The sequence below is a fragment of the Nelusetta ayraudi genome, unplaced genomic scaffold (genome assembly GCF_046127955.1).
Source record: "Nelusetta ayraudi isolate G7.1 ecotype Tasmania unplaced genomic scaffold, CSIRO-AGI_Nayr_v1 ptg000033l, whole genome shotgun sequence".
Lineage (NCBI taxonomy): Eukaryota > Metazoa > Chordata > Actinopteri > Tetraodontiformes > Monacanthidae > Nelusetta > Nelusetta ayraudi.
In genome coordinates, this window is record NW_027466083.1 from 944,776 (window position 1) to 971,148 (window position 26,373).

Sequence of the window (26,373 nt, forward strand, 5' to 3'; positions counted from 1 at the left end):
TGATTAATTGACCTGCATATAATTTAAAGCTATTTATCGGAAACGACTTTGCTTTTTCAGTTTCAATATTATTTTCATTACTTATTTGTTGGTATTGTATATATTGTATGTATTTATAAAATAGTTTACTTGTTGATTTACTAAATGTAATTAATAAGTCGTGTGGCCAACCACTGGAGGGCAGCAGAGTTCAGCTCAGTCTAGTGAATGACCCGGATGTTGATGTCAGGCTCGCTGCAGACCACGCTGTCGCTGCCATGGACGCGTTCGAGTTGTTTCGGAAACTTGGAGCAGGAGCTAAATTTGATCTGAAAAGGTTTGGCCAAGACGCTGCTCGGTTTAAGGTAAGTTCCCAGTTCCCAGACGCCAGTTTACAGAACATATAAAACAATTACGCACGAGTAAAGGCATTTTGGCTAACCCTAATCTGTGCTAGCCTACCATTTGATTTAGCGTTTGCTTTTGGATCGAATTGACCAATAAGAAATATCTGGTTTAGTGACGTGACACTCTGTTGGCTAAGTTGCGAGACAGCCGGACACCCGAACATATCGGGCATCATGCGTGACAGCGGTTCTCAATGTTTATCCAGGTTGTTCGGTCTCAGGGACCTGAAGCGACCGCAGAGCGTCTCTCTGCGATCGATTACTTCGGCACAGGCCATATCAATGGAGCACACAGCGGCTCCGAAAGACAGGAGGAGGATGAAGAGGAGGATGTTGGAGAAGAGAGCGAGTCGGAGAGTGAAGGTGTAGATGCCAAAAGAAGGAAACGAAAGCCCAAGGCTGTGGAAAATGACGTCAAAGCCAAAAAGAAGAAGAAACGAAAGAACGAGGGGGATGAAGAAGGTGGGTGTTGACCCGTTGAACTTTGAGTGGAGTCATGCAGACATCATCTAATAATCACATGATTGTTTGGAATGACAGAGATTGCGATATCTACGTGTAAAAATAGGTTATTAACCTTAACAGTGTGTAGTTCAATCAGTAACACATAGTGTTTATATCATGCTAAAGTAAACAGGATTTAGGACACACACATTTAAAATATTGTTGTTGTTTTTTTTTTATGAATAATCCTGGTGCATGAGCAGTGCAAGGCAAGAAGGGAAACGGCATCAGCTGGATCTCCACGCTGGACGAAACCATCCCTAATCTGCCCGACGACGGCAAAGAGAAGCAGTCGCTGAAGAGACTCAAGCACCTACACCGGGAAAAGGTCCGCACCATTCAAGAAAACTGACAGCCCAAGCTTACATATCTAAGAATACAAATTCAAATTGCTGCTAATTGATGACCCTGATTTGTTCCATTCCAGGTGAATCGTGTTCGGGCACAACATCGTATCAACGTGCATGGCAGCGACGTGCCAGACCCTGTGTGCACGTTCGAGGAGCTGCAGACCGAGTATCGACTCAACCCTCGAGTCCTGCAGAACCTGAAGGATGCCGGCCTGGACTCCCCCACCGCAGTGCAGATGCAGGCGATTCCGCTCATGATGCACGTGAGTGCAGAGACGCGTGCGCCCAGTGATGGCTGAAACAAGGTGCACGGACCGTTTTCATTCGCGCTCGATGTTGCCCACAGAGCCGCGATGTCCTGGTGTGCGCTCCCACCGGTTCAGGGAAGACGCTGGCGTTTTGTCTCCCGCTGTTCGCCCACCTGCAGCAGCCTGCCAACCAGGGCTTCAGAGCCGTCGTCATCTCCCCCACCAGAGAGCTGGCCAGCCAGGTACACACAATGAAGACAGACTGGGAGTTTTTATTAAGTTGTATCCTCTGATTTCTTTTCATCGAATTGATGCAGGGCCACTGAGGAAATTGAATTTTATCATCAGGTTTTTAGCTCCTTTACAGATGCTTTTTGTTGCTTTTGCTTCAGACTTACCGAGAGCTTCTGCGGCTGTCGGAGGGAGTAGGGTTCAGAGTGCACATCATAGACAAAGCCTCCCTGGCAGCCAAGAAATACGGCCCACAGTCCAACAAGAAATATGGTAAGAAAGAAATTTGAATTGAATTGAATTGAATTGAATTCTTTATTCCAGCATAAAAAATCACAAGTGCTAAATGGGTTAAATATATCCAGGAAGTGAAATATGCTGGAAAAGGAACAGGAAGGAGTTGAAAATTTATTTCAACGCATTCACTTCAGATTTCATCTGCATTTCATTGCAGTCTTCATCAAAATGCATTAGTACAATTTTACAGTATCCATATAAACAGTAAAAAATTACACTATTACCACATTATTTTAAGTGTATTAAGCTACACACATTATTACCCATTTTTACAAATATTTTTTAGTTTTGCTAAGCGTCAAAACCATATTATAAACAGTATATACATGCTATACATTTGAATATTATACACTCTTATTACCATACTCTCTATACAATATATTAACACTAATTATACACACTAATACCATATTATTACAGTATTTTACAGTATATTTGAACCAAGCAAAGAGGACTCAAGTAAAACAGTCAGTTTTATTGTTTGCCGCCCATGTGTTTCCATGCAGATATCCTGGTCAGTACTCCAAACAGGCTCATCTTCCTCCTCAAGCAGGATCCTCCAGCTCTGGACCTCAGCAGGTGTGGCCTCTTATTCTCCTTAACAGACAAACGCAGCATATTCTTTAACACCCAGGCCCTGCAACGCTGGGCACTGGTGCGAGATTGATGCATTTCCACGTTGCCCAGGGTGGAGTGGCTGGTTGTCGACGAGTCCGACAAGCTCTTCGAGGACGGCAAGACGGGCTTCAGGGAGCAGCTGGCCCAAGTTTTCCTGGCCTGCTCCGGCTCCAGCGTGCGCAGGGCGTTCTTCAGCGCCACCTGCACGTCTGATGTGGAGCAGTGGTGTCGTCTCAACCTGGACAACCTGGTGTCCGTCAACATCGGACACAGGTTAATATCACCTGAGCGTCTGTGAAGGTTCTCAGTCATGCAGTGGGAGGGTTGCGTTAGGTCTTGTTCTGGCCACCTTGACGACGTCTCGCCTCTCATCCGTTTTGGATGAGAGTCCAGTTGTCCTAACGTAACCCTGCTACGTTATTATCTGAGCGTTTGTCACTCCGGACTCGTTTTGAAAATGATTTTTCCATCTTCTCAGAAACACGGCCGTGGATACGGTGGAGCAGGAGCTGCTGTTTGTGGGCACCGAGAACGGCAAACTGTTGGCCATGAGGGACATCATCAAAAAAGTAGGGAGACTGCGGAGGCACCACGTTTAACTTCATGAATGATATAAGTTAGATGCTATTGAGGTTTTCTTTTGTTTGTTTGTCTTTGGATTTCAGGGCTTCCTGCCTCCAATGCTGGTGTTTGTTCAGTCCATTGATCGAGCACGGGAGCTCTTCCACGAGCTGGTGTACGAAGGCATCAACGTAGACGTGATCCATGCGGATCGTACGCAGCAGCAGGTACATCTGTGGCACTTGGTGTGCTGTGTCGCTGAAAGTAAACTAAACTTTTAAATGGCAGTATACTAAACTTTTTTTTTTGTCTTGTTTTTGTCCACTTTGACGCCGCCGTTCCAGAGAGACAACGTGGTGAACAGTTTCCGCTCCGGGAAGATTTGGGTGCTGATCTGCACGGCGCTGCTGGCCAGAGGAATCGACTTCAAAGGCGTCAACATCGTGCTCAACTACGACTTCCCCACCAGCGCTGTGGAATACATCCACCGCATCGGTCAGTGCCTGTCCTTTGTAGTCTTTCACTATCAGTGAGCAGATTGATCGTTTTTCTCTCTTTCATCCAATCAACTGTGGGATTTTGACAGCGTTTGTGTTGGTTTTCAGTGTTTTAAGTTTTTAATTTTCGTCATTTTGTATAAAAAGGAGAAGTGGAGCAGTGTTGCAACGTGTGTTGCTTCAACTGAGAATCACATGGCCACGGTTTCTGAGATCTAAATGTGATCTCGTACAACTGCAGGGTTTTTTTTTAGTCGTGTCTCCACTCATCTGTTCCTGTGTCCTTTTTTTGCTGTTTCTCAGGTCGGACAGGCAGAGCTGGTCATCAAGGGAAGGCCATCACTTTCTTCACAGAAAATGACAAACCACTGTTGCGCAGGTTCATGCCCATGATTCACTTTCTCAAACTTTAATGTTCATCGTTTTCTGATGTGCTTTTTTTTCCTCATTATTTTAATAATTGTTTCTTGAAATGTCCACCTTTTATTCCTGGTCTCAGCATCGCTAACGTGATAAAGCAGGCTGGTTGTCCTGTTCCTGACTACATGGTCGGCTTCAAAAAGATAACCAGGTAAACAAAATCATTCCTTATTTACCTGGAATTATGAACGGGCAGTTGAAGACGGCCCCGCTTGTGCAATCCTCGCTGCTACCATTCGTTCATCATAGAAATTCAAGAACAAACAAAACCAAATAATAAATAGAATAGAATAAAAAGGTGTCAGTGAAACACACGACCACATACACATACAAACACATTCATCCTATAGCAGCGGTGAGTGCATTTACTGCAGTGGGGCAGGAAGCTTTTTTTCAGCCTCTTGGTTTTAGCGTTAATGTTCCTGCAGCTCAAACGGGCTGTGACCAGGACGGTGAACGTCTTTAACCGTGTTCCATTGTGTTGTGTGTTCAGCAAAGCCAAGCGAAGACTCGAGAAGAGACCTCCCGGCCGAAGCACCATTTCCACCACTCCTCGTCTCCTAATGAAGAAGAGAGGAAAGACCCCTGCCAAAGGGGACAAACACGAGAGGCCCCCAGCGGGCGAAGACAAGAAAGAGGACCGACAGACGAAGACGGTGCAACAGCAGAAGAGGAAAAATAAAGCAAAGGGAGAGAATCTGAAGGCAAGAAATAAAAATGGCAAAGGAGGAGCAGAGAAAACCAACGCATCGTCCAAGAGTCAATCCAATTCTCCTGCAGCCAAGACCAAGTAAGAAAAGAGGATGTGTGTCTTTTGATGAATACGCTTCCATTTTGTGTGTTATTATTTCATATCCACATTTGTCTTTTTAGTGCAATGTGACATTCCAAGAAAATTAAGTTTGTTTGTTTTGTTTTGTTTTTTTAAATGTCGATTTTCTTGCTTTTACTTCCTCCAGAAAAAAGACAAAGAAGGCCAAACAGCAGCAGGAATGAGGAGAGTGCAGAAGAACTGCAGGATGCAGAACGTCAATTATTTCAGATTTTTCAATTTGTACACTGTCTTGTTATTGAATTGAAATAAACATTGATGTAAATATTTGTGTAATTTCACATCTGTTGCCGTCCATCCTTCCAACGCTTTCACAGCTCGGGTGGTGGTTCCAACCTCACCGAACACTTCATCCTCCTCCTCCACCACCAGGGGGAGCCTGAGGCGTCCCATGGTCTCCCCAGTGTTTCCTGGGTCTCTTCACCCGGGAGCCGTCCACGAGGCGTCCTGGATACCTGTTGCATCAGCGTGGGCTTGAAAATACATTGATTGTCCTCACATGTACCGAAACCAAACCAACCACCTACTCACTGAGCTATTTACCTTGTAGACTGCACACTTGTGTTTCTGAGTCTTCTCTGTCTCTCCTTCAGTTTAAAAGTCAAAGTCAGAAAGGTGACTTGAACCACCAACCTCTGGCACTATTAATTGCATTTATTACATTAGCAAGACAAAGAAGAAACCTGAGAGAGAAGTGCAGGAGAGAGATTCTTCTTTTTAGGATGGGTAGACGTGTAGTGGGTGTAACATATACAGATTACAACAACCAGACAGGCATGTGGAGTGCTTATCATGTGTGTTCAAAACTTCCGAACCATGTGAGTAATCAATCCATCAATCAATCAACTTTCATTTGTGAAGCACTAAGTTACATCCAAAGGAATACAATGTTACATTTCATGAACACACTTTTGAGTTAAACACAGATTTTAAATGTTCACCTAGACCTCTCTAGACTTCATTGAAAGAATAGAAAAAGAATAAACTTAGATTTTAGACAAAGTTGTGCTATTTTTAGTTGTAAAACCGTCAAGTTGTGAAGCGTTTTATTATTATTATTATTATTATTATTATTATTATTATTATTATTATTATTATTATTATTATTATTATTAACAGACCTGCGGGCCACTCAAGTGGTACCTCTAAATATATTCTATCGTTGGCTTTATCTGAACTCTCGCGATACCGCTGCTGGGTAATCTCGCCCATGCATTATACTGCAGGAAACCCCGTCCAGTCTTCCTTTCCCAACATGGCACCGAAGGTGAAGAAGGAAGGTATGGGGACCTAATATCTTTAAATGAATTACTTGTGTAATTTACTGATTTGCGAGCATAAATTTTGGTTGGTTGTAGTTGTTAACGACGTGATTTGCCAGTCGTGGTCATAATAAACTGGAAATATTGCAGTGGACGCGAAATTTATTAAAAACAACGTCAGCCTCTCCGGCATGTTGCTTGCGAAGGAACGTGATGCTAAGCTAATATTAGCACGTCAACCTACAACGTTTCTGGTTCCAAATCGATTCAACAAGATTATTTTTGTAACCTGCGCAACATTCAATGGTTTTGTTAGGTAAGCTGTCGGTCCAGCAAATTCAGCAGCAGAATAACGTAGCCTGTAAATAATAACGTTAACTTTAGCCTATGCTAACTTGGTCCAATGTTTGAAACGTCGCTTCAGCCACACGTGAAAGTTAGCTGTTCAGCGTTTCAGAAGAAACAGCCGCTTGGCTCAATGTGAATGTATGATTCTTTGATACGAAGTCAACAAAGAAAACATTACTGGACCGCCGGTTCTTACCGTTATGTAGTCTTACGTTTTAAGATGTCAAGCATTCAAGGTTTGACGTAACTGTAACGCAAGAGCTACTGATCGTCAACGTTGGTTTAAACCACTTCAGTTGTGTATAAAAACGTAGTTTTTGCAGGCGCTTTACCACATTCATCCCTTTTGCGTATCCAGTTTGTCACATATCATTGTAATTTGTCAAACACCAATCATCAGTCTTACAAAGTCAATTTCTCCATCTTAGCTGTCCCTGCCAAGACTGAGGCCAAGTCAAAGGCTCTGAAGGCCAAGAAGGCTGTGCTCAAAGGTGTCCACAGCCAGAGGAAGAAGAAGATCAGAACCACTCCCACCTTCCGTCGCCCTAAAACCCTCCGTCTCCGGAGACAGCCCAAATACCCTCGCAAGAGTGCTCCTCGCAGGAACAAGTACGTTGGATGTTTGCAGAGTGTTGAGATCTTCACTAGTGTGGCTGGCGCACATGATGCTTTATGCGATCAAAGTATGACAAGGCTTGATTCCAACTCTAAACTACTGATGCACCCGGTCCAGACCCAATAACTGGTTGTAGTTCTGATGTGACCAGTACAAGACCTCACTTGTTCTTCTCCCTTCCAGGCTGGATCACTATGCCATCATCAAGTTCCCCTTGACAACAGAGTCCGCCATGAAGAAAATTGAGGACAACAACACGCTCGTGTTTATTGTGGATGTCAAGGCAAACAAACATCAGATCAAGCACGCTGTCAAGAAGCTGTACGACATCGATGTCGCCAAAGTCAACACTCTCATCAGGTAAGACTTGCTGACTGCCAGTGGGTTTGTCTGTTTTCACACTGCACTGAGTGGTGGCTACTTCATTTTTCAATGCTCCATTGTTGCAGACACATCTCGAAAAGTTTTGTGACGTGGGGATAAAAAATGTATGGATGGATAAAAAAAATCTTACTGTTAATTTTTTTGATATTAACAGCAAGTTTTAATATTACACCAATGTTGAACACAAGGCTCAGTTCAGATTTGCATGTTTTGTGTTCAGGCCTGATGGTGAGAAGAAGGCATACGTTCGTCTGGCACCAGATTATGATGCACTGGATGTTGCAAACAAGGTGAGACTCGACTTCAGGAAAAATGCTCTGTATTTACTCTGTGCAAGTGATGTAAACTTATTTAGTCTGAATGCTAGTGATGCTTTCAAAGGAACCACTGATGCCAGATATTGCATGTATATATTTTTTTATTGTTTTTTTGGTCACATGTCTAATGGTCACCCTGTTGTACTTTACAGATCGGCATCATCTAAACTGGCTTGAAAAATAAATATTTGTATTAACAAAAAAACGATCCAGAGTCCCTGTGTCTGTCTTCAACTATGGTTTTACATTCTTTTAGGAGATACAGTCATCAGTTAAGACGTCAGTATGAGCTTTTCCATTGGCAGTAGTCACAACCAGACACTAAAGACCTGTTCTGAGTCCAACAGAGAATGTTACTAAAAAACGCTGTTAGCACTCATTGATTTTACTTTTTCCTTTATTTCAGTACTTGTCATTGGTGCAATTGCTGTTATACAATCATTAAACACGACTGAAGGCTGTTACTTATTGTGAAGTTCTAGCTGTTATGTCCGTGTATCTCGCTTACTAGTTTAAAACAAGGACAGATTCTACTTCGCCTCGCAAAATCTTTGAGATCAAAAGCTGTAATGCTGCTGAGTACATTGTGTCTCTGGACAGGTTAAATCACATTGATTGACAAAAGAGGAAAGAACCCAGTTACTCTTCAGTGTATAGTTATATTATATTGCTTAAGGGCCCATTGTGACAAACAAATGTCGCTGGTTTCCTTTAGGAGAGGAAGGTTCGCACTGTGCCTTTGACCAGGCCTCTGCAGATGGGGCACTTCCTCAGGGACGGTGCGCATTCCTTGCACACCACCAGGTGTCCACAGGGGATGAACACAATGTTGACTTCTTTGTCCATGCACACCTTGCAGGTGCGCTCTTCCTGTAGGCGCCGCAGCTGCTCTTCCATGGGGAGGTCTGCAGAAAATACAGTATATCAGTCCATAGTTCAGCGTGCCACTGACATGTTAACATAGTGACATGAATTTGCTTTTTACTTATCCACTCATGAGTCAACGGACAGTACCTGAAAGATCTTGACTTGGTGATGCGGCTTCGTTTGATTGAGCTTAAAGAGAACAAATAATTAGCACACGCCTGGCGCAACAGAACACACACAGTTGTTTTTGTTCTGAAGGATTGAAGTACCCATGAGATCTCTGAGCAGGTGCACGTCGTTCTTCTGGATCCAGTTGCGGAAGACCTCTGCTGCAGCGTTGCCCTTGGTGAGGACGAGCTCGATGAGCCGCGCCGTTTGCTGCTGGGCCGACGTCTGGGCCTTGAGACCACCGTACTCCTCGTGAGCTGTGGGAAAAGACGTGATGAGTTGACAGACTGATGTGTGGCAGAGACCTGGAGAAACTCAAAATACTGTCTCGATAACACTGAATGACTACTTTTTGAAAAAGTAATTACAAATGAAGATGGAGAAAATAGGAGTAAAATAAGTGAGCTGATCTAAAATACAGCCAGATAACTGACAGCAAAATGTGGCAAAGCATCTTCACATATTAAAATTCCATTTTCATTTCCAGCTTCAACCAATTACAGTTCAGAATTCCTTTTCTAGTTTTAAAGTATTAAACGCTGCTTTAAAATGAATGCCAGCAGCAAGCAAAAATAACCCAGCACATGGCAACATGGAGAAACTTACACAAGACATTTTGCTCTCTTAAGTGCTCCAACACTGGCTCCACACTTTTCAGACGCTGGATCAACGCTGCCTGATGTCTCTTGACAAAAGTGAAGCCATCTGAGAAAAAAAGGAAAGGAATTCTAATCACATCTTTTCATCAGGAGTAAACACAAGTGGTTTGAGCCCCAACTGTGTTCCTGCGAGGGTTCCTCTCCCACCTGATGCCATGGCCTCTGCCACCATCTCTCGCTCCTCTTCCCTCTTCTGGTCTTCAGCGCTGAGCAGATCCAACACCAGCTCCTGAACCGTCCTGTAATTCTCTCCGCTGGTCAGGATTTTGCTCTGGACTGTTTGTTTGACCAGGCTGCGCTCGAAGCCCATCTCTAATGCAGACTTTATCACAGGGGTGTTCATCATGACGGCGTCCTCCGACCGCTCTTCTCCTGGGCCCAGGTGGACCACTGATGCAAAGCAAGCAAAGATGACGTCACTCTTTCAGAAAAACTATGACCTGGTTGCAAAAAGCATGCTCGCCAAACTCCTTCCTCAGAGTTTGTTAATCCTGAGCAATTGCTCACTGGGTTAAGCCGCATCATTCACAACTGCAAAACTTAATTTTTGGGGTTATCAAGTGTGAGTGTTTGGTTTCACTGTAGCGAATACATAGAAGGTTGAGGCTTGATCTGTATGTCTGCCTAACAAGTCTAATGACACAGCAGCCCTTGAATTATACGAGTCTCAGTAGCCGCGCTTCCATTCGCCCTGGAATTGCGCAAAACCTAAATATGGCAATGAAACACTGGTGATGGAAACAGCTCCACTTGGAAAAACCTCTCAAATACGGCTGAAAGGTTTTGACGCTCTCATATAGTGGTATATCGCAAAGGTGTCATGGAAACACTTGTGGCATTTGCACGTCAGCAGACGTGACGTACGGGGTCACGTGACCAGTTCACTGAGCAGTGACAATGCAAAATGTTTTGTACCTCCGCCCTCCTCACGGTGGGGTCTCGTGGGACGAGAGAACTACGGCTTATGTGCTTCACACCATTCAACTGAAGCACCTGCACATCGCGATTGTACTTTGTCAAAAATGTAGAAATATTGCTTTTATTTTGGGGGGAGACTATAATGAAAACGCAGCTATGGTCTACAACTTCAGAGAAGTGCACATCGTGCCTCCCTTTCCTGTTGCAGGCTCAGCAGGCAGTCAGCCTCATGATGTAGAATAGATGAACAAACATGTCGCCATAGTAACCACGCCAGCCTCATGCCGAAGTGGCTTTGAGAAACGGAAAACTAAAGACCGTCTGTAATCTCAGGTCCAACACACAAACACATACAGGTCCCTGATTTACTTCCACAAGCTTAGAGAAGAGTTCCTCCCATTCACACCACGTCTTCAAACTCACCTGGCGGATCCACAAATTCTCTTGAGCTGTTGTCTCCATTTGTCAGAAGCTGCCGAGAGAAAGCAGAGAGGTCGTGTGAACGAGCGGCCCCGAGCCACACGTGTCTGCTTCCCCAGCAGGTTATTGACTGTACAGCACTCATCCCACCTGCTCAAACAGCCGAGGGAAACGAGCCTGGATCTGATGAACAAACTCCTGTCCTTTCTCCTGGAGCAGATACTCACACCTGCAAATGAATCGAGTCATTTCAAGTGTCTGGCGGTGGCAGCGGCGGCGGCGACTTTCACCGAGACACAGAGCGATCTGGACGACCGGGCGACGCCATCGACGGCGGTCGTATTTACCGAGGAAACCATTTTGCGTGTTCCACCCAGGGGTCGTCGCCGGACTCCCAGCAGCGCAGGCCTCCATCGCAGCAGAAACACTTGACGTCATCGTTGCGACCTAGACAGCGTGAATGTGACCGTCAGTGTGCTAGTCCGGTAGACTTGGGGAGTTTCTGGGAAGAAACTGTAAGTGGCACTCCGCATTTTCAGGACTTTCCAGCTTACAGAAAAACAAACTCAATATTTTGCCCCAAAACACATGGAAAGCCCCTTTCAGCGATAACAAAACTGCTTTCATGACGAACACAAAACAAAACAAAAAACTCAAAAAATCCCATAAGGTCAAGTGGCCAAGTGCTTCTTGGTGATCGTCGCCTTACCCACGTAGTAGAATCCAGCTTTGGCCAGCTGGTCGGGCCGAACCGGGATGCGAGAGGGCCAGTTGACGAAGGTGAGCAGCCTCTCGTCGCTTTGCTGCATGGCAGGGTTCGACACGTTACTGAGCGTGGGCGCTCCCGTGGACAGCTGAGATGCTACTCCTGCAGCTGCAGCTGCGGCTGCGACTGCGATCAGTGGCAGGTTGTCGGCTCGGTCGCCCCGCACAAAGCGGCAGTTGGGATAATGTCTCTGGTGCTCCGACATGGCTCTGTCCCCTGGGGCCCAGTTGCTCAGCTGCAAAGACAAACAGGACAAAAAACCCTTGAACTCTGAAAGCCAAGCAATCACCTGTGATGGCACAATGGAATGCTGCCACTGCGGCTACACACACACACACACACACACACACACACACACACACGCACACACCTGCCCTCCGCAACTGAAGCAGGCCACCCGGTCACCTTGGCCCAAGTAGTAGAAGCCCGCCTTGGCCAGCTCAGCGGGGGTGATGACAGGGACGGTCCAGGCGTGGAACGAGTCCAGGCGCTCCTGCTCCCTGCGCATGTTGGGGTTGTGGCACGTGGGTCTCTGGTGGGACATGTCCTCCACGCCGCGGGAGCTCAGAGGGCTGGAGGGCGGTGGGGCGGAGAAGCCCATGTTCAGATAACCCACTGGCTCTTCACTCTGGCTGGCTGTTGCGCTGGGGGCGGGGGCCGGGGCGGGGGCGGCTGCAGCGGTGGACAGCTGGACGACAGAAAAGCAAGAGGTTTATAAATAGGCTAAACAAACTGGGAATCTGAATGTCTTGGAATCCATTAAGTTCCACAGCTTCTTGAATAAAATAAAAAAAAGATTTATTGATGCATTTCTAGACTTGAGCTCCTTTTCAGTCTCAAGAGTGAATGCCGCGGACATATTCGTGCTTGCTTTATACATCAAAGCAATAGTGGGCTTTGTTTTGACATGAATAAAGCAAAGATTCTCTGTAATTCTGTCCTTCAAAGGAGACCCACGCTTAAAGTTCTGAGTCAGTAGCAAAATAAAAGCAATATTTCTCATATTTCTCTACAAAGCACAGGTGTTCCCATTGAATTTCTGGTCAAATCTCGTCCTGCGAGACCCCACTGTGAGGATGGAGGTACAAAACATTTTGCGTTTTCACTGGTCAGTCAACTGGTCACATGACCCTGTCTGCTGACGGGTAAAAAAAAAAAAGAGCAAGAAAAAGTGTTTCCATGACACTTTCGCGATATTCCTCTATGTGGATGCGTGTGAAAAACCACAGCATGAGAGCCTTAAAACCTTCAAGAAATATTTTTTTTAATATTTATATATATATATATATATATATATATATATACATATATATATATATATATATACATATATATATATATACATATATATATATATATATATATATATATATATATGTATATATATATATATATATATATATATATATATATATATACATATATATATATATATATATATATATGTATATATATATATATATATATATATATATATATATATATACATATATATATATATATATATATTTTTTTTTTTGCGCAATTCTAGGGGTCACGGAAACGCGGCTAGTATTAAAATTTCTGTGGATCTTACCGGTATGGCAGGGGCGATGCGGAGCGGCGAGAAGGCCGAGTGTGAGGACGAGAGCAGGTTGGCGGTGGACGGGAGGCTCTGGATGAAGGTGCAGGACGGGGAGAGCTGCCGGTGTTTCTCTGTGGGGCAATCCCCGGGCTGCCAGCCCTCCGCCGTCACGTTGCACCTGAAACACTGCACGCGATCCCCGATGCCAGTGTAGAACCAGCCCGCCCTCGCCAGGCTTCGCTCTGTCACCCCTGAACTTGGGAAGCGAGCAAAAGTGGAGATGCGATAGAGCTCTGGGAAAAGAGAGCCACGTCAGATGATCAGATGTAGGAACAATCACAAGATTGTACAAGAAAAAAAATATTCACAAAGCATGAAGCATGAAGGCAAACAAGTAGAAGAGCTGGTACCTGAGGAGTTGTCGTACTGCAGGCTGTCGGGCGGAGGCCCGTTGCGACATAATCCCATCAAAAATGGACTGTTTTTAAGTTGAACAAGTGTTTCCATGTTTGGTGTTGTATTATAGTGGTGAAGGAGAAAAGGGATGTCCTTCAGGGGGAGAGGGGTTTGAGAAAACCCAAGGTCTCATTCTCTCTCACAGCCTCACAATGATAAATCAAGTGTTTCCCAGTGGGAGGGGGTTACCAGAAACTGGCCTGCGGTGACTGGAAGTGAAATGAAGAGTTGTCTTGGGGGAGCCCAATTAGACCGAGAGAACAGCACTACGATCTAAGCTACTGCCTGCACCAAACAAAACACAGAGGTAAATCCTCCTCTGGTTTCCTCCCACTCGTTGCGACCCTGCACCCATCGCGCGCACGACTCCCAGATCCATCACTGCTGTGTAGAATGGAGAGTCTGCGCATGATTGGCTGGCAGGGTCCCAATGAACGTGTTCAAAAGAAAACAGATGCAGCACAAAGGAATTTTTTTTAAATAAATAAGGATGGCTCAATGTATCACTGCTGTCACTCAGATCACCCGGGATCAGCACAGGCACTGTAACCTTCTAAATACAGCTGCACTGTGTTTGCTGTAATATCTACTGATTGAAGCCTAATCATATAGTATGAGATTATGTTGACAAACATAATTTAAATAGAAATCTCAAGAAAACACACGCGCACACACACACACCGACCAATGGATATGATGTCTCAAACCCCTCCCCCCATTCCGAACACCCCCTTTTGAAGGGTCTAAGCTTCCATTATTGAATAGTAAAACCCAGTTAAAAAATGTTATCCTTGGCTGGGTGGGGTGAGGGGGATCCCTTCTGGGGTGCTTGATACAAGGACCTGAGGGAAGAAAAAGAAAGATTGTTTTTTTAAAACTGATAAAACGGTTTTCTCATGTTAAAATTCTGGTCACTTCAAACTACATCCGGTACGTTTCTTTTAAATACGCCACATTATTCAAGTCTGTAAATAACTTAGGATTGTTGATTGAGGATTGAGGATGCTGTATTCTTGTCCCCATAATGCCCTGCTGTGGAACAACATTCTGGGTGTTTCCCTTTGAACTCAAAAGAAACTGATGACGTCATCACCCGGAGTGCCCCCTTCACGAACCTGTCACCCAAATTTCCGAATTCCCGTCGGTAGGCGACGTCAGCCAGTCATTTAAGAAACATTTGAGCGTGGGGAATTATATCAGTCATTTCCGTACCTTTGTGGGTAACGTAATCTGAAGTACTTTCCTGAATATACAGCGCGAAAATATTGCTGAGGTAGTTCGGCTACTTCCTGTCTTGGTTCTGGCGAATTTACACGAACAAATGACTTATTTAGATATTTAATATCACTATTATTATCATTACTCGGTTGATTTAAAAAACAATGGCCATGACAATCAAATGTAGGCAATGTATACTGTTTGTGATCAAAGGTGAAATTAAAAGGAGAACGACATTACATAACGCCAAAGCCTGTTTTTAACCAGAACAGCGTTCGTTAGCTTGCTAGTAGCTATTCTGTCCTCACGTAAACGGCTGAGCAACTTGACTCTACACTAGTTTCAGCCACAGTGACCTCAATTAGCGATTATTATTCTAAAGTACGACAGACAATAGCCAGGATTGATAGCCTTACAAAACGGAACACTCACCCTTCCGTGATTCAGACGCCTGCGGAAAGTCCCTGCTGTCAGGACCGTGTTAGTCACGGACACACCGCCATGGCTTCCGGGTCAGAGAGGAGCGGGTTGTAGTTCATGACAGAAGTTACAAGTAAAATTAAGACTTAAACATAAACGACAATGGACTCTGGAACATCAAATATCTTGGATGTATTTATTAAATTGTTTGCTTGAAAAGAAAAAAAGAAAAAGAAAAAAGAAGAAGAAAAAAAAAAAACCACCACACACTAACAAATGAAACTCACGTCCAAATATTAAGTCAGTTTGTTTCGAGGTGAGCATGAACACAACGGACGGACAGAAATGGAAAACAGCTTTACGCCAGGTTCATTTCAAAATTTTCAATATATATATATATATATATATATATATATATATATATATATATATATATATATATATATATATATATATATATATTAGCGCGTTTTCATTCTGTTTCACGTTGCAATCTGTATCATTACATAGCAAATACGCGACACACACACACACACACACACACGCGCGCGTTTTCATTCTGTTTCACGTTGCAATCTGTATCATTACATAGCAAATACGCGACACACACACACACACACACACACACACACACACACACACACACACACACACACACACCTCTCATTGTCTTCAGACAGACACCTTTAATTAACATTAAAGTTAATTTGGCAGCCAATGCCAAATAAACCGAGAAAATAGTAATAATAATAACAGTAACATTGTAACATTCAACAGTCTCGGGTAAATGGTAATCGGTACATCAAAAGGCAAGATACTTACATATTGAATTGAGAGACACGGTGTTGTGCAGCTCGCAAGTCAGTTTATAACCTATGGTACTTGAAGTGATGACCTTGGTCGAACCACTCCCCCTGACTCAGTCTCGATGTGGGCGAACCGAGTCGCCCACATCGAGATAGACTTCTGTTCTATCGTCTGATAAGGGCTTTCAGAAAAAACGAAACCAAAACAATGAGCTAAGTTTTGTTTTCTAATAGTTTGTCTTGCCTTGGGGAGTGGGGGGGAGAGAGCACCATTTCGAGCTGCATCAAATAGTTTTTTGACTTTGTGGTTAATTAGTTAATTCACACAGTTAAGTGTACTGAATACCATCAGGAAAGACTGGCTCTGTCAGCAGCAGATGATTAAGTTTACAAATAACGGCCACAGAAGTGTTGAAGCCAGGAATTAGGATAAAAATGCAAATGAAAAACAAGCAAACGTGAAGGATTTTAATCAACTGCCATACCAAGGAACACACAGAATCCACAGATTTAGGTGTATTTAGAAGTTTATTAACCACAATGCCAATTTAAATGGATTACAGTGAAAGCAAGACCAAATATATTTATATTAAGGACATGCATAAAAAAGTTTAAAAAAAACAACAAAAACAAGCCTTGATTGCCTCCAGAATCTCTAAGTAGAATAATATACACCATAAATGTAACATACACACCACATGTCATGCATGCTAAGATAAATATTAGGCTAGGTAGTGTGTTGTATTATGGCATGAATAATTAGGTGACTTTGCCCTTTATATGGGGATGATGTGGTTTAAGTCTTTACCTGTTTTTATATATTTTTATCCTTGAAAGATCTGGTTAGAAAAATGCACTCACCAAAAATGAACAGCATCAAATTCAGATAAAATAAAAAACACACTTCAGACACATCCCAGCGTATAAAAAAAGATTATATACTTATATATTTCCATTTGGACAAAGTGATGATTGCCGTCTGTATTAGAGTGCTAGAGTTAGAGTGAGATACTCCATGAATGCAGCAATTAGAGTATCACTGATGCACAACATGTTATGAATGGCAGACAGGAGTAACAGAGAGCGATAAAAAGGGATTTGTTGTAAAATAACGGAAAAGGAGAATTTCTCTGTAACCTCTTGCCCACATATATCTAATGTCAAACGATCCAATTAAATAATTCTCTCATGTGTCCAATTTCATAGAGCTTACATTCAATCCTGGGGGTGATGGAAACATTACTGCAACAATTGTACATGGAATCCAATACAAATATTTAAAATAAAATAAAAAATCTAAATAAAAACAAATCAAACCATGAATATGAGTTACATCACATGGGAGGTTTCACGTGAGACTGATATTGGGTTCTATGGGGTTTGTTTTTCAAGAAGTTGTGATTCTCAAGTAAATCTGGAGGAAAATAATCAGCTACGGCATTTTGAGCGGCGGGTATCACATGTCTGTTGTTTCTCGACTAATTTCATGAATCGTAAGATCAGATCTCTCAGGGTTTCCAGTGGGGGATTCCCTCCAGTTGTGTCGATCTACTTTGTACCAATCTTTGTTTGAATCCGCATCTGCTCATTTCCTTTAGAAACTATCGCTACAACTGGGCCATTGTGATCAATTGTTTTGTTGTTTGTTTGAAAAAGCACCTAAAGATACTGTAGCCTGGATTGTATTCTTTATATTTACCGCACTAAGTGAGGACTCCTTTTTGTCATTTACACAAGTGAAACACATATACTAGTTTGGAATTACCAAAAATATAGCTTACTTCTCATCACTTTGTAAAATAAAATCGGTTTTAAGGCAGCGCCTCAGTCTTCAACACATGCAGCTTTTGGTTTTTCCTCGTTTCTATTAAATGAGCACAAGCTCGCCAGAGGGTGGCATAATTTGACGTCTTAGAAGGAGGTGTAGTGTGATAGCTGAAATGCAGATTTTTGTTTGGCTTAATGGAAGCAATATAGTGTTGAAGCAGTTTCCTTTATAATGTATCCTGCTGTTTTCTTGTATTAGTTAGAAATGAGCATCGGAGAAAAAAAATGAGTAAAGGCTCCTTAGAGGTAGTAGTATATGTTACCCCACAAGCTAAGAGATACAAAGTTTTATATCCACTCTGTTAGCATTAAATATCTGGAGAGAATATTTTATGTTAGTATAAAATGTCCTTTTTTGATGCAACTGCTACATGCACACTTCATTGAGTTAAAAAAAAAAAAAAGTTTGCTGAAAATGTTGCCACCCATGAAGTCAGTGACACATTTTAGCAGACATGTGCGGAGCGCCATCTGACGTGGGTGACTCAACAAAGAGGAGTGTCTGTAACAAAGAAAATCTGATGTTCCACTGTCTGCGTGAATCCAGGCCAGAAACAAAGAACCAACAGCTTACCGCCACCTCCAAGAGCCAAGATTAGTTTGTAGTTCCTCCAGGTGAGAGCAGGAGGGTATCCGTGGCGGTGCCGCCGTCGCTAACTCCCATGGTGACATTGTTCTGTACTACTTCCGGACCCAAAACCTCTTCAGAATCCCACAGTCGTGTTTTGATGATTTTGATGAATATTGTGCACCCGTCTATAGCCAGGTGAGCAGGCTGTCTTTGTCCATGTGCGACCCAGACAGAACGGTCTCCATGTCCATCAGGAGGTCTGAGCTGAGGCCCTCTGGGATGCAGGGCATTAACTCCTCGCCCTCAGACATTGGCAGCACGGGCATCGACTCCTGCAAAGTCATCGAGGGGGCCTCGCCGCAGTCGCCTACAGAGGGCGCACAAGACATGGAACATTCAGTCAATTGCTACAATGCCTTCAGCAAAGAAGTAGTCTAGGGACGTGGAAAACCCAAGTCTTTAAAGAAAATGCCCATTAAAAGTCAAATGAATACATTAAATGCACCACAGGTGTAGAAATACATTTGAATGTGAAAATGGGAGTATGTTGAATTATTTGAATTTGACTTGTGGAACATGTTGTAGTTCAAAGCAATGGCAAACCCCCTCCTTTTTTTTAAAAAAAAAAAGAAGAAAAAAAAAGTGAATGTGACTTTTCTTTCTCTCCCCTGGGTTTTCAGATCATGTAAAAGTTTAGTCATGGAAGAGTTGTCAGAATAGTTACTGATGGGGGAGCAAACACCTGCAGAAAAGTCATGAACATAGCTTTTCAAGTACAAGAGCTCTTATTTTGGTAAAAAAAAAAAAAAAAAAAAATCACATTAGCTACAACTCAACATACTATATGATGGGGAATATAAGTAAAAAAAAAACCCACCATGAAACATTTTATAGAAAAAAGAAACGTTAAATATTTATATTAGTAGATGTCACATCAAGTCACAGTCGGTCCTTGTTTTGGTTTAGCTAAAAACAAACTCACAATGAAGTTTGCTGGCTTGACTTTATTAACAGCTGGTTTTCCACTGGCCTATATTTACTACTTGATTGTGTGTGTATGTGTGTGTGTGCATGGGTTGGTATGAGAGTATTACCCGTATCCATGTGATCCACAGGGCTCAACATGTGGTCCGACGTGCGGGGCAAGCTGCTGACACTCAGGCCGCTGTCTGTGCTCTCGTTGCGGGAGTGAGCGCTGCGTAAAAAAAAGAGCAGACAAGAGTTTCTCTCTCTCTATACCTGATCGCCATCTGTTAAACAGCAGGAGTAACCACCAGTGGAAAATCTGAATAACCGGTGAACAGACTAAACACTTGGATTACACAGTAATTCATCGCGGAACGGCTCCGTTTCCACCGAAACATCCTCTCTGAGCACCGTTTCACATGAAAACTGCAGCCGGCGGGTTGATAAACAGAAAAAGTGGGACGTTTGTTTCCTGGACAGACGCACTTTAATGCTTTCAAGCCGGACATATGGCATTTTATTTGTTTCCACTTTGTGATGGGGGCAGCAGGAGTCAGAAAACATGATGTGGGCAGCGTTGAGAAAAGGGGCCGTTCTCAGTCCTTGAGTAAGATGATTGACACCGCCCTGCCTGCCCCTCTGCACTTTCATCCAAGAACGAGCAGAACTAACGAAGCACACGATGTCAGCGGGGAAGGACAGCTCACCCGTTAAGCGTAGGTTCTTGGTTTGAGCCTCTGATCCTGAGCTCCAGCGAAGGGACGAGCTTGGGAGCGTTCCTGTCGTGGTCCATCCCGCCGGGCATCTGGTTCCGTCCTGCTGCCTCCTGCAGCCAACACCACAATCCTGCTTCTATAACATGACGGTCTGACAAACCTACAACGCTAGAGGCCACCCTGGGCTTCCGCTGCCGGCTCCACTTTTTAGAAAGTGTTTGTTAAATCACATAGTTCTGGGATTCGCCCCTTTGTGATGTCACATGGGGCACCAGTACCTCTCTCGGAAAACAAACTCGGCAAGTTTTAGGTTATGCCTTATGAGACAACTTTGTGGCAGCTTTATTTTTTGCCTCTTTCCAAACTTGCAGAAGGTCCAATAAATAAGTATTTTTGCAGCAGCATGTAAACGCAACACTTCATATCCTGTGTTTTCTGAGTATAGATGTAACATTTATCTGATCTAGGAGTATGAACCAGATAGATGTGATATAAAAGAAACAAAAAACAAATAATTCCAATAGGAACTGAAGAAGACAGTTCAACACGGAGCCAAAGTGAGAGCTGTGGGTTGGTGGTCCGACCTGCGGTGTGTTCTGCTGAGGAAGGCCCTGTTGTTTACATCTGAGCTTCTCCTTTTCTTGCCTCTGCTGCAGAGCCATGCCAAGAACGCCAGGGATCATCTTCTGGCCTGTAACATAAGAGTCAAAGAGGAAAAAAAACAAACTCCTTTTTGGCCATCGGCTAAATATTTGAACACGGGTCAAACATTTTCAGCAATTACACATAAGAGGGAATGCTTGGCAAAACTTTGCGATCTTTCTTATTTTCATTGCCAGACAGCAACTTGTGAGGGTGGACATTGGAAAAAAAAAGAAATATAAATATATATATATATATATATATATATATGTATGTAAATATATATATGTATATATAAAGTTTCTCACTGACAAACAAAATCTGTCAATTTCAGGAGACACAAATTTGATAGAGCGCTACCTAGACGCGGGTCGACCCATGAGGTGCTCTTATTTATGTGATCGATGTAGTACACCTCTCCATCTGCAGCCGCAGCCTGCTCCCAGCCTTCAGGCAGTGGACCTGAATAGCAGCGAAAGTACACAGTGAGAAGGCAAGTGGTGGATCGGGGTGCATGGAGAGTAAACTGCAGAAACCCGGCCCACGTCCTCTAATTGTCTGTGCAGATCCAACTTTGTGGAGATGCTCTGGATTAGAAGTGCAGGTTAGCGAGGTTGTAGCGAGTGCAGTGGGCGGGAGACAGTCAACTACAGCAGATAAATGAGGAAAATACACAGCGGCGTCCTCATGCAGGGATTCAACAGGTTTCATTCCTAAAGGGTACCGTGGGGGGAAAATGACTTTACAAGCCAAAGTTAACACTGGGAACCTTTACGGCGGAGTTCTCAGGTGGCTTTTCCTGGAAAAAGTAATTTGCTAAATGCAGCAAAGTGGCATTTATGTACAATTTAGTCACTTGACAGCAGTAAATAAAGCGCTGTCACACACTTGTTAGAAAACAGACGCCTATTGGCACATTTTAGGTAACATAAAGCTGCATTTATGCCTGTATGGTGTCATTTTAACAGCCACCTGGTGAGTATCAGGGCCAACGCTTGTTGGATAGCCCTGATTTAAATCCCAAATAAAACCTGACAGAGCAAAATTTTTTTTTTAAAATGTTCCTGACTCCTAAAGAAACACTCAGGAACAAGCTGCAGTTTGTTACTGTCACTCGCGTTGGATGTTGAACATTGGACGCCATGGCTTTCACGTGCATTTTTCTTTAATACTCTTGATTTATAACCACACTTTGTAGGATCAAAACAAGATACATCCACTTTACATTTACTCTGATTGCATTAGGTACAGTTTGTTTTTAAAACACAAAGTGCAAGGTCTCTGGATTTAACACCCATTTTAATTCCCTTTGACATAACAAAAGGTTTGGCAACCACGCGGCAGCTTTCAAACTGACTTGGAAGCTTCATGTGTAACATATTGTGATCTCTCAACACCAATATTTTTTTTTTCAGTGAAGTGACCTTTAAAGAAATAAATTGAAGCTTTCTACACACACACACACAAGATTTGTCCGTGCATTGAGAAAGGAAAACAGTCAATAACAACAACGACAACAAATCCTTCTCACAGCTTTGCAAACTATTTTCAACTCTACATGCAATGTGAGTTGTCTATCAAATGTACCGAGAGTCATTTTCATCACAGGGCTTTGCGAGTATGCAAGTATGATAACACCCAACAAAGCTGTTGAGGTGCACAAAAAGAGACATCCTAGGTAAACACAGCGAGTGTGATTGTAGTGAATGTGGCTGAACTCTGTCAAGCAGCTCTGTTTCAAGAGAGGCTGGTCTCTGAGACCAGGGGTGGGGGGGTGGGGGTGGGTGGGGGGGGTTCTGGGTTGGTGGATGAATAGTGGGTGAACTGAGAATGATACCTGGCTCAGGGTTGATGCTGTTTTGTGCTTGCGTGGTGGCTGCTGGGTTGCTGAGGGAGTGCGCGTGGACCGGAGCGTTGGCGATGGGATGCTGGGACGCAGCCGACTGCAGCTGCGGCACTCGGGGGTCGTGCCAAGTGGTTGTCTTATCCAGGTGACTGCGAACACACAACAAGTCTGAACATATCCGCCTCTCTCACGCCGCCGCAGCAGCCTGATACAGAAGAAATGAAAGACCTGCTTTACCTGTAGTACCAGATGTGTGCCTTACATCTGCAGTGGCTGAGCGTGAGCGCGAGCGCGGGAGGCCTCTGACAGCGACGCAGGCTGTGGCGCCATGTGCTCTCATGAACGAAACTAGCCGAAACTGCACCGAGGTTGCAAAACGAGTTGGAAAGCAACAGTTTGCGGGGCAAACGTTGCCAGTGTTATCACCACAGCCAGCTGCCTTTCTTTAGCTATTTACTTTCCTTTTCCTTGCAGGGTTCAGGTAGGGCGCACTGTCTAGGAGTGTGCAGGAGCAGGAGCTGCTCCCATTGCATTAAAAGCACAAACCATTTGTTGCTTTTTGCTCGCTTTTTTTTTATTTTATTCATGAGCCATAACCTTGAGCTTTGGTATGTTGTGATTGGGGCTTTTAGTTTGGTTTTTGGGCAGTTTGTGGACACCAGAAAAATAAAAATATTTAAATTTTCAATGAGTTAAGTGCGGATGTTTTTTTTCCTGAAGATATTTTATCAAGGTGGGTCTTTCTCAAGAGGATCGAGCGCATTGATTTGCAGCTGCGGGAAACTTACTTGAGGAAGTAACGCTGACCAGTCGGCGTTTTGGCCATCTCCCAACCGTGGGGGAGTGGCACATCGTCGGGTATAATGGGCGTCACGCCGACGTCTGCGCTTTGACTGGATAGAGAGTTGACTGGCAGGGAGGCCGGGGAGGAATGGGCGCGGATGTGATGGGGAGTGAGGGAGCTGCACACACCTCCATCCGAACTGGCCTGGCGAGAAACGAGCAGCGTTGAGAACCGCCGGAACCAGTAGGCAGGCAGCAACCAGAAACGAAAATCAGCAGTGGAGGACAGTTGGGGTGTAAATCACAGATCAAACAAACAAACTGGTGAAACTGGTGGACTTGCAGATGCGAGGTGATAGTTAAAAGCGGGCATTGTTTTTGTTCTTTTCGATGGAGCTTGGATGAAGCAAAGTACTGTCGCTGTGGCGGGACAACAAGAAAAACAAGCCCAAATTATTAAATGCACCAAACAAAAAAAAAGTTTGACAAAATGTACGAAGTAAAAAAAACCGACTGTGTGCACTTTGCATTGTTGATGTCACACCAAGCACCGACAAAACGACTTTAAGATGTTTTTCATTGGCGGCGGCAACATTTCATGCCAAGTGCAGAGATTTAACGGAGCACGTCAGGATTCTAAAACAATATGCAGCATATCGTAGAATCAAAAAATGCAACTGGTTCAACCAAACGTTTTCGCCCTGCAAAACTTTTATTTTCCAGGGGAAATCCAAAATACGGTCTGTAATTATAGATTATTGGTAATCCTCGAAGTGCTTTTCAATGTGAAGTAAACAATAATCAGGGTACGTCGTCTTTCTGATCGAGGCTGAATTTCACGTGTTTTGGCTCGCAGGGGCAAAGCGCGAGCTGCCTCCTTATGCTACTCAACGACCGATGAAGACAACTGGGTGCTCATGGGTCAACTGAAAGTCCCGGTGACAAACTGGACAATCTGTCTGTCTGTCTGTCTGTCTGTCCTGCACATGATGACAACCATCTTCTCTGCTGCAATATGCTGGGTGACAGGTGAACCCTGCTATTGTGTCGTGTTGAGGGGGGGGCGCGCGCGCACACACACACACACACACACACACACACACACACACACACTCAGAATGGGCCTACTTGTCTGGAGTGGCCTCCGTAATCGGGCTGCCTGAAGAAGGAGTCGGGCAGCTTCCTCATCCTCATGGGCAGGCTGCCCGGCTGCCGGGGCGCCTTGCTGGGGTTCATCACGGCGCTGAACAGGGCCTCCAGCTCCGTCTGCGAGTCCCCGCGGACGTGCACGATCTGCTGCCCGGCCGGAGGCGCGCCGCGGTGCGCGTCCATGTCGCCCCAAAGTTTTGCTGTAGCTTAAAAAAAACAAAACAAAACCCTGTAGGTTACAAAAAAAAAAAAAAAGAGTCGATTAGTCCCAAACAGACAAAGAGGAAGGCGGCGGGTTCGGATCGGCTACGATGCGACGCGTTGCGATCGAATTTGTTTACACTTGCACCCCCTCCCCCCACCTCCTCTACTCCACCCCCCCACCACCACCCCCTTCTGAACTTTTTGTGTGTGTGTGTGTGTGTGTGTGTGTGTGTGTGTGTGTGTGTGTGTGTGTGTGTGTGAGAGAGAGAGAGAGAGGGAGAGAGAGAGAGAGAGAGAGAGAGAGAGAGTGTCCTTGCGCGTCCGTTTCCAGTCGGGACATCCCGACATCGCTCGAGCCCGGACAGCGAGGTCGCGAGCGGGCCGATCAGCCGGGCGGTACCGAGTTTTTACTGCGCCTTGCGCAACGCGAATCGCGGGCGTTAAATCAGCGCAAGCGGCGTACAGCACGTTACATGCCTCCCACATACCTTCAAGCAGCCAGACCGTTCCCCCCCCACCCCCCCTCTTCACACACACACACACACACACACACACACACACACACACAGCCACACTCACACACACTCGCTCCCTCTTTCTCCGTATTCCTCCTGCAGGGTGTGGGGGGGGGGAACAAAAACCAAAAACACTCCAGGAATCACAGCCAAGGCAGGACAAACCAACCACGCAGGGAGAGTTTGACTTCCGATGCAAACTTTCCTGGAGAAAAAGCAGTCAGATCGAGGCAGGAACTCGGGGCAGAGCGGGGGAAAGAAAGTGCCGTAGCGGAGACCTCCAGAACTTTTTTTTTTTTTTTTTTTTTCACGTCCACTGCTCCGTCCAGATTCATGTGATAGTGCTGCCTGCTGGAGGGGCGGGGTTGCAGGCTTTAAAGCCGCCGCAGTTGCAGCAAGGGGCAAATATTTCACTCCGCAGCGCGCGCGCACACACACACACACACACACACACACACACACACACACACACACACACACACACGTAGCCTGGAAAAACACAACAACTCAACTCTGATATGAAAGTCGCGTTTTTGATCCAAACGCGTGTACACTGAGTCCCGGGGAGGGCATTTAAATCACTGCGCTCGCAACTTTTGGCCCTTCGGGCGCGTCCGCGCGCGGCTCAAATGTCAAAAGTCTTGGCACGAGATGACAGAAACACAACTCTCGAGGCAACTGAGTTTGTGGGTCTTTAAAAAGAAAGAAGTAAGAGTCCTCTGCTGGCTGTTCTAAGTGTGGTGTGGGGGTTGGGGAGTCGGGGAGGGGACTTTGGGAAGTTGCTCTGAGAAAACATCCGCCCCTGATGAGGCCAACCCCAGCCGGAGCCTGTTTGTCCGTGCGCACGCTGCCGCGGCATGCTGCCCTCTAGTGGAAAACATGCGCGCTGCGGCGTCGACTGGATCCCAGCTGACTGTGTGCACATTGTGGACGGGGCTCAAAATGTGGACAGGAGGGAAATAATCAGTGCGCACAGGTGACTCACTCCATCCACCATAAATTCGTTCAATGAAAAAACTTT

At 44.6% G+C, this 26,373-nt stretch overlaps 4 protein-coding genes across 7 annotated transcripts; 2 read left to right on the forward strand and 2 right to left on the reverse strand.

Moving 5' to 3' along the window:
- Positions 1-195: 195 nt before the first annotated feature.
- ddx52 (DEAD (Asp-Glu-Ala-Asp) box polypeptide 52) lies at positions 196-5,209 on the forward strand. The gene is made up of 15 exons (XM_076031395.1): positions 196-344; positions 593-848; positions 1,094-1,218; positions 1,318-1,503; positions 1,587-1,730; positions 1,881-1,992; positions 2,523-2,595; positions 2,704-2,907; positions 3,113-3,203; positions 3,300-3,422; positions 3,540-3,690; positions 3,996-4,071; positions 4,192-4,263; positions 4,606-4,902; positions 5,072-5,209. The coding sequence occupies exons 1-15, from the start codon at positions 258-260 to the stop codon at positions 5,106-5,108; spliced, it is 2,034 nt and encodes a 677-aa protein (XP_075887510.1). The 5' UTR covers positions 196-257; the 3' UTR covers positions 5,109-5,209.
- Positions 5,210-6,093: 884 nt separating this feature from the next.
- rpl23a (ribosomal protein L23a) lies at positions 6,094-8,076 on the forward strand. The gene is made up of 5 exons (XM_076031416.1): positions 6,094-6,224; positions 6,983-7,163; positions 7,354-7,530; positions 7,775-7,844; positions 8,024-8,076. Exons 1-5 carry the CDS (start codon positions 6,155-6,157, stop codon positions 8,036-8,038), a joined length of 513 nt encoding a protein of 170 aa, XP_075887531.1. The 5' UTR covers positions 6,094-6,154; the 3' UTR covers positions 8,039-8,076.
- Positions 8,077-8,250: 174 nt separating this feature from the next.
- birc2 (baculoviral IAP repeat containing 2) lies at positions 8,251-15,418 on the reverse strand. Of its 2 annotated transcripts, none has more exons than XM_076031411.1 (13): positions 15,340-15,418; positions 13,644-14,531; positions 13,246-13,526; positions 12,040-12,357; positions 11,613-11,904; positions 11,251-11,350; positions 11,054-11,132; positions 10,907-10,955; positions 9,713-9,955; positions 9,513-9,611; positions 9,008-9,163; positions 8,886-8,927; positions 8,251-8,776 (listed from the first exon to the last, which is right to left on the reverse strand). In XM_076031411.1, the coding sequence occupies exons 2-13, from the start codon at positions 13,738-13,740 to the stop codon at positions 8,583-8,585; spliced, it is 1,950 nt and encodes a 649-aa protein (XP_075887526.1). In that variant the 5' UTR covers positions 13,741-14,531; positions 15,340-15,418; the 3' UTR covers positions 8,251-8,582. The 2 variants fall into 2 exon arrangements, with proteins under 2 accessions (XP_075887526.1, XP_075887527.1); XM_076031412.1 differs by lacking the exon at positions 15,340-15,418 and adding an exon at positions 14,902-15,039.
- A 1,224-nt stretch (positions 15,419-16,642) lies between these two features.
- On the reverse strand, positions 16,643-26,058 carry LOC142891691 (transcriptional coactivator YAP1-like). Of its 3 annotated transcripts, XM_076031414.1 has the most exons (9): positions 25,417-26,058; positions 24,613-24,839; positions 23,490-23,689; positions 22,693-22,850; positions 21,216-21,317; positions 20,798-20,904; positions 20,205-20,323; positions 19,626-19,726; positions 16,643-18,898 (listed from the first exon to the last, which is right to left on the reverse strand). In XM_076031414.1, the coding sequence occupies exons 2-9, from the start codon at positions 24,814-24,816 to the stop codon at positions 18,717-18,719; spliced, it is 1,173 nt and encodes a 390-aa protein (XP_075887529.1). In that variant the 5' UTR covers positions 24,817-24,839; positions 25,417-26,058; the 3' UTR covers positions 16,643-18,716. The 3 variants fall into 3 exon arrangements, with proteins under 3 accessions (XP_075887529.1, XP_075887528.1, XP_075887530.1); XM_076031413.1 differs by lacking the exon at positions 25,417-26,058 and having other exon boundaries at positions 24,613-24,970; XM_076031415.1 differs by lacking the exons at positions 21,216-21,317; positions 25,417-26,058 and having other exon boundaries at positions 24,613-24,969.
- Positions 26,059-26,373: the final 315 nt, after the last annotated feature.